Source organism: Falco rusticolus, chromosome Z (genome assembly GCF_015220075.1).
Source record: "Falco rusticolus isolate bFalRus1 chromosome Z, bFalRus1.pri, whole genome shotgun sequence".
NCBI classification, from domain to species: domain Eukaryota; kingdom Metazoa; phylum Chordata; class Aves; order Falconiformes; family Falconidae; genus Falco; species Falco rusticolus.
The window spans coordinates 80,320,874-80,334,947 of NC_051210.1; the positions used below are offsets into that span (position 1 = coordinate 80,320,874).

Here is a 14,074-nt window from a genome sequence, read left to right on the forward strand (position 1 = left end):
ATGTGTACTGGTGTGGCAGAATTTCCTCTGAGGGTCAACCTCTTGTACAAGGTGTCTGCAAGCTAATGTCTAGCTCGCCCCATTTTGGCACCAGGCAGCTTCTATGTGGCTGCAGCTTTCATTCAGCAGCTTGACAGAAGTTCTCATGGAAAGAGGCAGTGATCCCAGGAAATGACATAAAAATCCCATTTCTTGGCTCTTGAAGCACTGCAGCTTTCTTTATACTCTGTTCCACCTCTTTTATCTGGTGTGCATTTAGGGATGGTTTTTCACAGCCTGAGATAAATGGTCTCAAAACACATTGAAGAGTGAATTATTGCTGTCTTCTTTGGGCAAAGCAGATAGCGCTGAGCCTACCAGCTTGGACCATAACCTTTTTATCCATCCTAAGTGGATGGATCTGACCTGACCAAAAAGAGAAACGGAGCTCTTGACCATTGCAACACGGTCTGGCAATAGCTTCTGTTAAGGTGTCTTCAGAGAAAGCAGGGAGCAGTCATATCTAGGCCTTGTGTCTAAATATTTCATGCCCAGAGTTCAGACGAGGATGAATCCCACCTGTCATGATGAACAGCCAGCCAAAATGGCAGTGTTCCAGCTTGGTAGGGCTAAATTATGCTTTTTTTAAACAGAATTTCAAATTAAAAGGGAGATTTTTCCATTGCTAAAAATCTAACTCCATAATAGAAAAGTAATAAAATATCCACCATGGACGAACCTCCAACATCACTGGTTTTAACCTGAAGAGTGTACGTCGTGTCCTCCATCATCTGCTCGTCATCTATGATAGCTGGCATCTCACACTCAAGACTGCCCTTGGCATTTTTCACCTTTGACAGCCATTCACCGTAGGTAAACATGGCCACTTCTTGATTAGTCAGGTTCCTCAGGATGATCTGTGAAGAGCCAAAGGGAAAAAAACTTCAGCTAAGTTTCAGCTGCTGTTTGAATGAGGGCAAAGATTAAACTTAGAAAGTGCAGAGTTGTAGGACATGTGTGGAGCTTTGTCATGGCTCATGAGGCCAAAGCACTGAGCTTTTCTGGGATAAAGAGCTCTCTCCTAGGGGCAATATTTGCTGTGGTGACTTGTTCTGAGAAGTAGTGTTCATAATACTGGACTTTTTCACACATGAGGTAAAGCATGGGAAGAAATTTGCTCCTCTGATATAAGTTACAGACAAAGCTTATCTTTAAGAGAGCCAGACCTTTCCAGTATGGAATTCATTCCAAAGGAGAAGTAGCAGAGAGTTATCAAAAACCTCCCTACCTCTCCTTGAAGTTCACAGTATCTTTCCTCCACCTGCCTCCTTTGTGCAAACACTCAGCAATGGTTGTAGAGATAATGTAAACCCAGCACAAACAAGTTACACCAATGCACAAGATAAAATCAGGCCAGCAAAACTTACTGTTTCACGCACTTCTCCCTTTGGGAAAAGGTGACAGAACAAACAGTATGCAACAGATATTAGTCACACTGTCTAACGTGTCACGGGAAGGAGCTCAGATGCTGCGGTGATAAGAGCAGAATAGGAACCTATTTAGAACAAGACATGAGATACTCCAACAAAAGCCTAATAAAATGCCCACCTTTATGGGTCCTGTTCAACGTGGGCTCAGTGGAGCAAAGGTCCACTGGGAGAAAGGTGTTATACTGGCCTACAGTAAAAACTTAGCAGTAAATTCTCACTAAATTAGTGGAGCTGAAGGGAAGGGAGGAGGCAGGGCTGCAAATTTCCATTTGTGTTATAATCTAACCAAAACAGAGACCACACCCCAGTGTAGCAGTGCATCAGCAAGCAATGTCTTGCAAGGCATATCTCTGCAAAGGCCACGGAAACATGAGCCCAGACATCTGAGAAGTGTGACATGGTATTAGGAAGAAATGAATCATGGATTCATGGAAAATGAGAAGTTAAAAGGGACACCTGGAGGTGTCTAATCCCACCTCCTCCTCCAAGCATGGCTAACTGCAAGGCCATATCTAATTGTGGTTTGAAAATCTTGAAGGGTGGAGATTCCCCCAGAACTCTGGGTCCCCGTCCCAGGGTTGCATCACTCTCATTGGAGAAGTTTTTGTCCTTATATCTGATCAGGATTTGCCTTGTGGCCAACTTGTGTCCATTGCCTCATGCCTTTTCAGTGTTCACCTCTGAGAAGAGACCGGATCGATGGTCTCTGTAAGCTTCCTTTAAGCAGCAGAAGACTGTGATTAGGTTCCCCCTCAACCTTTTCTTCTCAAGGCTTAAAAACTCTGTTTACCTCAGCCTTCCCTAGTGTGCCATATGCTTCAGCCCCTTGACTATCTTAGTGACCTTCTGCTGCACTCATGTATCAGCCTAAGAAACTTATAAAACTTATCTTGAGATAAAACGTACTCAAATTCTGTCCTCAAACTGCATGTGTCCCAGTCCATGGACTCCTGCTGACCCCAACCAAGCTTTGCCAGAGCCTTTAGCAGTTCAAAAGAAGAACATTGCTTCAGATTCTAAAAAACTATTTTAAAGAGGGCAGTAGCTACACCAAAGCTGAAGCAGCAGTCGTGCTATTTGTACGCTTTGTACAGTTCTATGGGTAGGACACTCGTCTGGGGTTTTCTCACTGCCTGATGCTAAACAGGGATATGTAACACAGCACCTTCATCACAGAGGTAGAGGACATTTTGGATTGTTCAAGCTGCCCCGCTTTTCTAAAAAGCTGCGTATTCACAGCTGGTGACACTATTTGTAGTCAAAAAACTGTTTTATGAGTCAAGAGATCTTGAATTGAATCCTTGCTTTGAACCAAGCAGGAGTCAGTCCCCACCACCCCAGGTGGTGCCCGCTCTGCTGGGACACAGACCAGAAGGAATTCTCCTGTCTCAAGGACGTGTGAATGATGTCTATATCCTCTTAGGAGTTCAACCGAGAAACCTGTCTTTGGCTAAAATTTGCAAATTTGAATCATGATTAATGTCAGGTTGACTGAAATGCCTTTTTTCCCCCTTGGTGCATAACTCTATGCTGGAAAAGGTTCAGCCAGCTCTACCTCTGCCCTGCTCAGGAATGACAGTGACACTGTTAGTAGCAAAATGTCCTGAGCAAGCTTGCAGGGAAATGTCAGGAAAGCAGCTGGGGGTAGAGGCAGATTAGAGTTGCCAGCTGGAGTGCACTCGCAGACAGAGAGATGAGACCTCTCACGAATAGCCCGCCCACGCCCAACACTCCAGATGCTGTCTAGGAAAAACTGTCTGGCCACTAAAACTGCTGGAGCAAAATGCTTTCTCTTTCCATCCCCAGCCCCTCACCCAGGATGACTGATTTCACCCATATGCAGCTTCATGTAAGAAGTTAGTACAGACAGAGTGAGCAGCCTCTGCTACCTTGTTTGGGGATGCTGCTCCAGAGGGCAGCAGGCAGGAGAAAAAGAATCATTTCACAAGGTTTGCTTGCTCAGGGGAGATCACAGCAAGGGATGTGGAGGCAGCAGGAAACCTGTGGCAGGCTGGTTGCTCAGTCACGACGTGGGTACTTGCCTACCTTCCCTAGCATGCGCTGCCTAAACACCAGGCATCCAGCCCAAGCGCACGGTGGCAGCTCTCCCTACGGCCAGTGGTCAGAGCTGGGTACCACCGGGGAAGCAGTGCATCCCACCCAAGCCAGGGGCAGGTAAAGAGCCGCTCAAGGCATCTCCGCTCCCAGATCTCCCTCTCTCTACTGACTACAGAGGAGGCCTAGAAGAGCTGCACCTCTCTCTTTCAATGAATAAAACAGCACAAAATGAATCCCATCCTGCAAAGGGATGTTTGTGGGTGTTGCACGCGTGGAGGATGATGCAGGATTTTGATTTTGACCATGAGGGTCAAGAAAGTCATCTTAGGGATCTGAGCTGAGACTATTTTTATTTTCTGGTTGTTCCTCAGAAAAATTAGCTACTGTTTGGCAATGAGACTACTACTTTACATTGCATCTGAACTATTTTTTAGGATACCTAAAACTTTAACTAAATTACTTTTTAGGATACTTAGAGCTGGGCATCCTCTGTGCTTTTAAGCTCAAACTTTATCACTAATTATACATGGATTTTAACTGGGCTGTAGAACACCTACAAACAAGGAAAAAAAAAGCAGGACCAGTGTGTATAAATAAAATGTTGGGAATTTTCTTCATAGCTGAGCAAATACCATAGCTGACAGGAACTTTAAACGAGCAACTTAAAACTAATTGTGCACTGTATGCTGCCACAGAAAGGTTTGACATGCCCAATCATTTGATTAACCTCTACCCAGCTTTCTTCCAGCTGCAGTGTAAAACTCACTTCACAGGGGCTCACAACCCACTGACACCAACATACGTAGATCCTGGAACTCATCTTTAAAGCCTCAACCACAGGTTTTTACGCAGGTCTGTTTCATGTCATTAGTCTTTGCTTAAAAACAGGATCCTCTGACTGTAAAACAAAAAGACTTTGTTATGTTGCAAAGAATAACAGCCAGCTTTAGCTATATAATGAATTGTCTCAAATTTTCTTAATCTTCTTTATATAAAGAAAAAAGAATTGAATAAAGATCGAGTCCCACATCCAGGATTATTTGTGACGTTTGAATGCAATGCAATTAGTGCTTCATTAAGGCAGCTTCTTATCTGCCTGGCTTTGACAGCACAAAGTAACATTAAAATTCTGAGGGAAGCAACTCTACAGAATTCAACAGTCTCACAATTTGTATTGTTTCACTCAGACAGCTTTCATCCCTGCTTATTTCCAGCTTTTCAACTCCATGTCTAAGACACTGGGCAGCAGGTGAAATCATCATGTGGACTGAGGAACTGGCTATCCCAGGGGAGGTTTCCAAAGCATGCATTTAAATAAGTTTCCTGATTAAAAGTCACAATTTTTTTTACAATGAGGGTGGTGAAACACTGGAACAGGTTGCACAGAGAAGCTGTAGATGCCCCATGCAAGGCCAGGCTGGACGGGGCTCTGAGCAACCTGATCCAGCTGAAGGTGTCCCTGCCCATGGCAGGGGGCTGACCGGAGGGACTTTGAAGGTCCCTTCTGACCCGAAGTATGTAATAATTCTATGATTCTATTCTCAGATTTTTCAGAAACACAAAGAAGTGTCATGGTAGCTTGACGCAGAAGAACAAGAGAATCACTGATCAAATTTTGTTCCCTCTAGAGGATTAGGTATCAGTAATTAAAACTTATCTTTTGGTGCAGTTTGAGTCTTTGGCACCGAGTTCATTACCTTGCTGAGATTCTGAATGAAATTTCAATGTATTTTATTTAGACAGAAAAAAGAAAAAAAAAAAAAAGACTACTTCCCTGCTTGTAAATTTAATCTTTCGGCTGTGTACAACATCACCGATAATTCATGCATTTTAATTGGTATTTATGCATTTCTATTTCTGGTAAACTAAAAGCAGTATAAATTATGACTAGCACCAGTTTACAAAAAGACCAAAGAGAATTAAAGGATCATTTATTGTTATTTTAATAGAACAAGAAAACTGAGAATATCCTGGAGATAAATGGAGCAACAAATGGTTAATTACGGGGTTGATGGCTTAATCTAGCTTCTCATTTCACTGTGCTAGTTAGCACTAACTGTGAACCATCTGTCTGAGAGTTTAGCACTACCCCCACAAGTATTTCATTATGCAGTTTTAATATGCACTTTTGACAGAAATGGAAATGGGCTCAGATCAGTTTTCATGTCACACCAGGCTACATAAGTTTTCAAGGCTGGAATACAAATCACAGAACACAAATCCTTCCTCCCCCCTTCCACAGCGCTCCTGTCCTCGCCCTCTGCCTGCAAATGCAATTGCTATGTTTACCTTTGCAGGGAAGGTGGAAAAGAAAACTAATAAATAAAGTTCTCTACATATCACTAGAGTCAGAAGATCCTCCCATGCTCTGTTTCTTTAAGAAAAACAGAAACCGTGGTACCATTTTCAGAAACTTCTAAAATTCTGGTCTCAAAGTCACATGCATGGGCCGCCTGTTGCTTCTGCAGGGCTATAAGAGGGCTATAAGCCCTACCAATGGGTCCAAACGAGGGTCCTTTTTGCCCACATCCCTCAGAAAGCCTTGCTCTGGGTGGGACACTCCAGCAGGCTCAGGTGTTGGAACGACTGGACAGAGCTGGCGACAGGAAGGTGGGAAGGTGTTACCTGCTGCTAAGGATCCTGCCATCCCTTGCCTTTGAGCTATTGGTAATTCATGACTGCAAGATCTGGAATGTCTCTGGATGAAAAAGCCTTATTTGATTTCATTTGATATGAATAAGAGTTATAATACTCAGGGGAAAGTATCGGGGAACCAGCAAAGGGAGTTTGACCAAGATGACTGAATCAAATCGGAGAACAGATTGAGTTATTCCTTAGGCACAGAGAGAAGAATTGTGTGTCTGTGGCATCTATTCAGAAGATATATGCTGGAGGTCTAATGCTTTGGAAAGCTGCACAGGAGTTACTGGGAAAAAAGTTAGAAGTGCCGATGCTCAAGTGAAAAGGGTACTGCACGACAGAAATGCTTTTTAGCCCATGCCAGTGGAGATGAAGGGCAGTTCATCACTTCACTGGAAACTGCTGGCTACCTAGGACCGGTGTTTAAAACCACATTATTTATGGGAAAACGGAGGACAGCTTGAGACTAGTCAAAAATGATAAAGGACCCAATAAAAAGATCATGCACTATTCTTTCTGACCATTGGTTAGGCTACTGGGTCCTAATGTATTCTCATGAAAAAGTCAAGATATGGAAATCCAGCAGGGTATCTACTCCAGAAAAAAAAATGCTAAATAAACGTGGCAGAGAGGTGCTTCTCCCTTAATGACATCTGATGGTGTGGAATCGGCACATCGCTCCATCTCTATCTCAGAAATATAATTATGGGGACCCATAACAAGCAAACTACATTGAACTGCCCAAGTACAAGTGATCTTTACAAGGAGCTGGTGATTCGGTAGAGAACATAAAGGAGAGCACTGTGCTTTTGTGCAAGATAGGACACTAGAGGAAAATACAATCAACAGAAGTTGTGGGAGACATTCCGCACGATCTATGCAAAATGCAAGAAGAAAACGACACCTTCCTTGCATGAGGAAAAGAACATGAAAAAGAAAGAAATCCCCCTGTGTGCTAGAAGGAGAAGTGGAGGGGAGAGATGGGATGCTTCACCTGAAAGGATGGACTATTTGGAAATGTCCCACCCAGCCCAGGCCCACATTAGCTGTCCCTGCCTGGCTGAGGGAGATCCACTCTGCCACTGGGTCAGAGCGTGGCAAGGGTCTGCAGGAGCTGAGGGTACATCCTGGGGACCAGAAAATATTGCAGGTGACCTGATGGCAAGGCAAGGCTCTTTTTCAGGGAGGGAGAGTGCGGTCTGACAGTAGAGACAGTCGTGAAGCTTTACAACACAGCTATTGCCCTTGATCCCTTGGTCTCTTCCTTTTTGACTCAATTCTTGCAGGGGGAAAAAAAAATGACAAACATGCAAAACCAAATGGGAAAATGTAGGAAATTTATCAAAGCCAGTCACTCGCTGCCTTTCTCCTCTCTCTGAAGGGCTGGGAGGCTTCAACACAAGCAGGTTGCAAAGAGATGTGCAATGTGAAGTACATTACCCTTTCCAGGTACCAGTGTGGGCGAACCCCCTTCCCATCCGTCCGGATCCTCATCTTCCTGAGGGGTGCGATATCGGCGATCTCCATAATGAACCTGTCCTCTTGGCCTCGCTCGAACCTGGAGGGATTGAAAGAATGAGGATGTTTCCCACTGCTTTACGGCATCGTTGCGTTTCAACCCCCTGTCCATGCTGCAACTCGTGCATTGCCAACAGCCTCAAGTTAAAAAGTTTGTGAGTGTGTTTTATTGGACTTGAGCTTTCCCGTCCTGAAATCACCAGCTACTGTGTTTTTGGCAAGACACCTCACTGCACGTTTGACAGGGATTCCTCCTCCTCTGGAAAATCAAGCCCATACGAGGCACCTGGAATCATTCCAGGCAGCCTGTAGCATACATTATCACTGTAACCAGAACAATAAAAGCTCACAGTCAGGTTTCTGCACGTTGCCTTCCTCCTGGCATCTGCCCACATGCCTGCCCTTAGCCCATCCTGACTAGAAGGCAAAGCAATTTTGCTTAAACTTCTTTTGCTAAGATGCAGCGCATAACTTTGCATTTGCCGTGGAGATAGTTGCTGCAGCTCAGCTAAATACGGCAACCTGATTGCAAGTCAGAGCCCAGTGCTAAGTTTAGTAAGCACAGGCAAATTGTGTTAGAAAGGAGACAAACCCAACCGTCCCATGCTCCCCTCATGAATTTGGGGTACTTTAATTTGCAAACTAGCTCTGTCTTTGGTAGGAACCAGAGTGGGTTTGTGTAACACTGCATGAAAGGTCTTATCCTCTGCTTGGCTGCTGTATACAGGCACAAGGATGTGCATGAACCGCTCATCCATAGCAAGCAGCAAAAAGCAGGAAAATAGGGGAAACAGCGAACACACGCCTCCTGAAGAAGCTACTACACTGACTAGGACAGCAGCCACCTTACCTCCCTCTTAGCATCAGTGGCGCTAGGAAGAAAGCCTTGCTTCTCAGAAAGTGCTGACTCAGACTCAATATTACTCTATTCAGAGCAAGCATATTTTCTAGGTTTGCCCCTCAAATACTCTGGCAGACCTGCTGTGGGCTTGGAGATGGAAATACAACCCTTGCTACGCAGAAGGGCAGACAAATCCGGGGCGCCTACCAAGCACCACCATCACCGCTCTGCTGTTAAGGTTCCTCCTTTGTGCAAACTTCTCCTCGTGAGTTACCTGGGTCCACTGAGAGGTCTGGAGGGAGCTCTGCAAACTGAGGCCGCTGCCAATAATATAGACAAGCCATTATGATGATACCTGGCAATGTACTCAGCCCCCTATAGCTGTGCAGTGCCAGGATACGGAGGAAAAAAACCCATTTCTTTACCAACCTCTGCTCAGATTACACCCTGCAACATGAATGTGATTATCCACACGCCATTATCTGCGCCTGCATAGCTGCAGATGTTAGCAACAGGGATTGGCTCCAGGCGCTCTGTTTTCATCCAGCATCGCTTTCCCTGCCCTCCCAGAGGCATTTGGACAGGGCATTTTGGTCCCAGTCCATTTCTAGTTATTAAGGGTTATGTTTGCTCTTTGAAAAACTCCCTTCTTGTTATTTTTCTTTCTCTGGTACTAGACAGCAACACAGCCTGTCTTACTGCGAGAAAGAGAATGTGCTTTTGTGCCTGGACTGGACTGATTTCCACATCTATTTAAAAGAAAAAAAAAAAAGGTGTGACCCTTCCAGCCTGAATTATCCCACAATCCCACGATCAGTTTTCATTACACTCACTATTACCTACAAAGCTTCATAGAAGACTCTTACTCTGATCCTTTCCAGGCTGAGCGACTCTAAGCTAGTCTGTTAGTAAAATAAACCTTTATTTATCTTCAGTAAATGCTCTGTTTACGGTTTGTAAGGCTGATACTCACCTGTTACTTTCAAGAAGTCATTGTACTAGAGGGAAGCAATTGCTAAAGTGACAAACTGGGTGATCCAAGAGCTCTTTTCTATCCCTAGTCTATATGAACGTGAACATAAGCCTGAAAAAAACTGAGGAAGAAGTACCCAGACAAGCTGACTGCCGCTGCTCCTTTTCCAGGACACTGAATCATTTATCTGAAGGATTTCATTAAGCTTTCCTACCCATGCCTGCACTTACATTTCTATTGCCCAGAGGTCTTGGCAATAACAGTAATGTAGCTAAAATTGCCTTAAATCTGCAGCAGGTTAGACAGACTGTTCTTCATAATGCACTAAGCTGCTGTGAGTGAATTGGCACTGGATAGCCCCCAAAAAGATGAAGTACCTTTTCCCATTTGGTTGCAGCAGCTCTCACCCATCCCTCACTGCTGGCGTGAAGGCTGGCGAGATTTCCATGCAAAACAAAAGCCAGGGAAGCCTGTCTTGTTAAAAGCTGGATGGAGACTGGTGGGAGTGGTGTGGAAACAGGCAATATGTGTATCTGGGGACAGGCATGTCCTCTACAGAGGGGTGCTAATGAGTCAACAAGAGCTCTGTACAGTTGGAGGTCTGATACAGAGCACCTCCAGCTAGCAGATGTACCAGTACATCTTCAAAGAACAGCACAGCACCCTGGATATATTAACATATTAATAGCTGTGTTTTACACGTCTTTCTTTATACAGCCCCAATGAGTTTTCACCATCTTTTGCAGATCTACCGGCAGAAGACAACCCAAGCAACTAACAACATACAAACTGTGCGGCTCTCCTTTATTGCATTTTTATAACCTTATTTCAGAGATTATCCATGCCACCCGTATAGACAAATACGATGGGCTTTATAGACCACATAGTTTAGGAGTATCACCTGTCTGGCCAGGTGGAGCAAAGCTTCAATCCTTCTCTTGAGGGGCTGGAGATGTTTTGGTCCCTTTTAGAGATTTTTGGTTGTCATACCCTGATGTGAAGTGCGCTTTACTTTTAAATACGAACAGTTGTGGTCCATTTTCCCACCTACTGGAACTGAAGGTTGGGCTTAAAATACTTGAAGACAGATCAGTTTGGGATTGCCTAGGGTCTTGGAAGGAGGATGTCAGTGATAGCCAGACTTGCTGGTAACCCAAGTGGATTACCTGACATGTTGGATGTCTCTCTGTGATGGGCAGCAGGGCCAAGAGCTACGGTTTTCTGTGTGACTCAGCTGTGTTCCTCATGGAGATTTTAGCCAGCAGCACCCCTATGATTTTTTCAGAGCAAATAAGGGTCGTGGTTGTTACTAACTAAACACATGAAAGTTTCAAACTTAGCTGAACACGCTTGCCCAGACACCCACTCTGCTATGACAACTGCAAGTAAAACATCTCCTGAGCAAACACCTCTGTGCAGGAATCCTTATTTCCAGTTATCCAGCCAACACATGATAAGCAATGCTACATCATCAGGAGGTTAGAGGAAGAGTCCAGCATCACCTCAGCAGGCTGAGCTCAAGGTGTATGACCAAATGCTCCAGCCCTGCTGATGCTCTGTAGATGCTTTACTAAGACCAGAGGTAGTCAATTAAATTTAAGTCTGATGAAGCCCAGCTCTAAAACACAGTTAGTGCCATGTTCGTTCTTGAGCATGACAAACCTTTCTGTATCAAGGGAGGTGCTAGAAAGGAACAGGAAAACATTAGGAAATGGATCAGTTGCATGTGAATTTTTTTGGCGCACATAAATGCTGGTGTCAGACTAGAGTTATGGTGTTTGTTAGCTGTTTCTGCTGAAGAAAACATGAGCTTTCACCTTTTTACTAAAATCTGAGCACACAGTGCAGCACTATCCACAGCTCACACCATAAGGCCATGTCTGGCCAGGCAGATGTCATCGCATGTCCCTTTTGTGCCAGCTGCAGACAAGCCAGCTCCAGTTCCAAAACCATATTGGTGTGGCACAGAGTGTGAGCTAAGAAGCCCATTTCTAGCAGGGCCCTCAGCTTAGCAGCTCAGGCCCTGGCATCTCTTGCATGGCTTCTGGACCAAGCTGGGTGACATCTGGCCAGCTGAGGAATGGGAAGGAGCAGACGGAGGACTTAGCACCTTCCCATCACAGGCACTTCCCAAGGCAGGTGTGTGTATGTTGGTTTGTGTTTCTTTCATTATGCAGTTACTCATGCACTCCCATTAAATTATTTTTAAATTAAATTACTTATTCTTCCACAAAAGATGCATTTTGCAGAAACTGCATCTGTGGTTTCATGCAAAGTCCACAGTTCCTTTTGGAGCCGACACAGGACTTCACAATTTTTATTTTTGTTCACAATGCTTATCTCTAAACCCACTGAGGAACAGGTTAAACAAAACTTCTAAAAATGAGAAGGGATGGTTTCCCTGGCTACACAGTGCTCTCCCTTCCTCTGCTCTGCTAAATGCATTACAGCAACACCTACAAGGAGCCAGCTCCTCATCTATAAAGTGAATGAGTTTATCTTTGTGTTTCAGTGAGAGCACGATCCAAGCCCCAGGTGCTTCTTGACTTGAGACTTGAATCAGTTATCATTTCACTTCTAACCAACAAAAATGGCAAAGTTACTGTACCTGTCTCCATTTTTATCCAGCTGCATCTCCTCAGTGTTCCCATTGGATCCAAAGACCATCATGAAAATACTTGCATCGGTACCACCACTTTCGATGTCTCCAGTCACAACTGTGACTTCATAGAGGATCTGGTGAAGATTTGAAACAATCAGAAGGTCTCATTAGAACAGCCGCCCTTAACTCATGCAAAAGCCCAAGCAAAAGGCTAGGCAGGCTTTGCAGGAGATCTACTTATTTGTCAGAAATGGTCACAACACAGCTTCTTGGTTTCTCTCCACACTGTGGTTCTCAGAGGCAAAGTTAGAGATTGAAACTTGCTACAGGATCTTCCTCCTTGCACCCTTGCACCACCGATGGTGTTTTTTTCTGAAGATTTTTTCTGCATAGATAGACTCAGAGAGAGACACGTGTATTGACGACCTCTGCTTGGGGAGCGCTGAAGACCTGGTAAACTGCTTCTCCACGGGAGTCACCACCTTCACGTCAGTGGGTGGGTCTCCAACCCTCTGCTACTGGCCTCTCCTCCCGGACGCCTCCCAGCTCTCCAGACCCCCATACTGCACTGAACTCTTGCCATTTTTACAGAAACAGCTCCCAAAGGCACAATTGTTTCTTTCCCTTGACTGCAAAATGTTTTCCCCAAGTGTTCAGTGTCTATCTGGGCAACATTCAGTCCAACATCGCTAACAGTTTTGAAGCCTATGCATCCCAGTTCTCCTTAGAGCAGGAAAACGCAGCCATCCTATTTCCCCATGGGATACACACTGCTGCACCGAACGCAGAGCGTTCCCAGATCCTGTACGTTGCTGTAATGCCAATTTGTGAAGAGATGTTTTGCATCATTTTCACCTTATCCGCCTAACTTTGTTCTTTTCTCCTGACATGTGAATAATAAGATTCAGAATCAAATATTTCAAAAGCATGCAAGTCCTGGTGGCTGTTAGTGGCAATAAGACTTTTTGGCCACTGTGGGGCTTTCAAGATTGTACCTATGGGAACAGGACCTCTGGACTGAAGAGGTGAAAGAATGTCAAGAAAAAGCCCCCAAAAAACATATTTCAAATAGTGCACTGCTAGGCAAGTTTTATTGGCCCGAATTGTGATTGCAACATAAATAAACAGTGCAAAGGAATAATGTCATAGGAAACACATTTTTCACGTTTATTCAATCCTGAGTAACCTGTCCACCACATATTCAGCCACACACATTTTAAATCATAGCAAAGCATCACATTTGCTGTAGGTAGGAGAATAAAACCTCTTTTGCCGATGCATTAAAGGTTTTTAATGACTGTGGTGGACACTGACTAGTTTCTCTATGTATGGGAAGGCAAATAGTCAATTTAAAGCACAGGGGGGATATCAAGCCAGGAAGAAAATTAAATTGAAATGGGTATGTATGGCTGTGCAAGAGTCAAGCAAAAGCAAAACAAAATAGCCTTAACTTCCCCAAAGATGTTAAATGTATTAGTCTTCTTCGAACTCTAAAATAAAAAATAATTAAATGCAGTTTCTAACTACAGCTGTTTACGAGGGAACAGTCCCAAATTCCCTCAACTAGGAGAGTGATCAGAAAGTCAAATGTGCAGTTCTGATTTCATGTCTCAAACATCGCCCCTGATTTCTTTCAAACCTTTCAGCAAGTTTCTGGCCAAATATCATAGAAAAAAAACCAAATTAGCTAGATGTGTCTATTTTTGGCATGCTTATGAAAATACATATTCAGGATTGGGCTTTTAAAGGAAGACTGAACATAAGTCTTCATTAACATCCACTTCAATCTACAGGCAAGCCATCAGCTCACTGATAGGAGTTTGGAAACCTTACCCAGAAGGTTAAACGACTGATGGGAAGGTTTTAAGAGATTAGATTTTAACCTTGGTATTCAGTCTGAGGGAGGTTTTTCCCTCTTAGGTCAATTCACTGAAACCTGCGCTGAGCTGTTGAATCCTTCACAGATGCTAAAA

At 44.2% G+C, this 14,074-nt stretch overlaps 1 protein-coding gene across 2 annotated transcripts in view; it reads right to left on the minus strand.

Annotated features, from left to right (window-relative positions):
* The window catches only part of LOC119141812 (lipoxygenase homology domain-containing protein 1-like), a 60,684-nt gene that overhangs the window by 23,207 nt on the left and 23,403 nt on the right, over positions 1 to 14,074 (minus strand). For both annotated transcript variants that reach the window (XM_037374443.1, XM_037374444.1), the window contains 3 exons: positions 12,108 to 12,235; positions 7,608 to 7,725; positions 719 to 896 (listed from right to left, as the gene is read on the minus strand). In XM_037374443.1, coding sequence (XP_037230340.1) covers positions 719 to 896; positions 7,608 to 7,725; positions 12,108 to 12,235 — 424 coding nt within the window. The remainder of the gene's footprint in view (positions 1 to 718; positions 897 to 7,607; positions 7,726 to 12,107; positions 12,236 to 14,074) is intronic.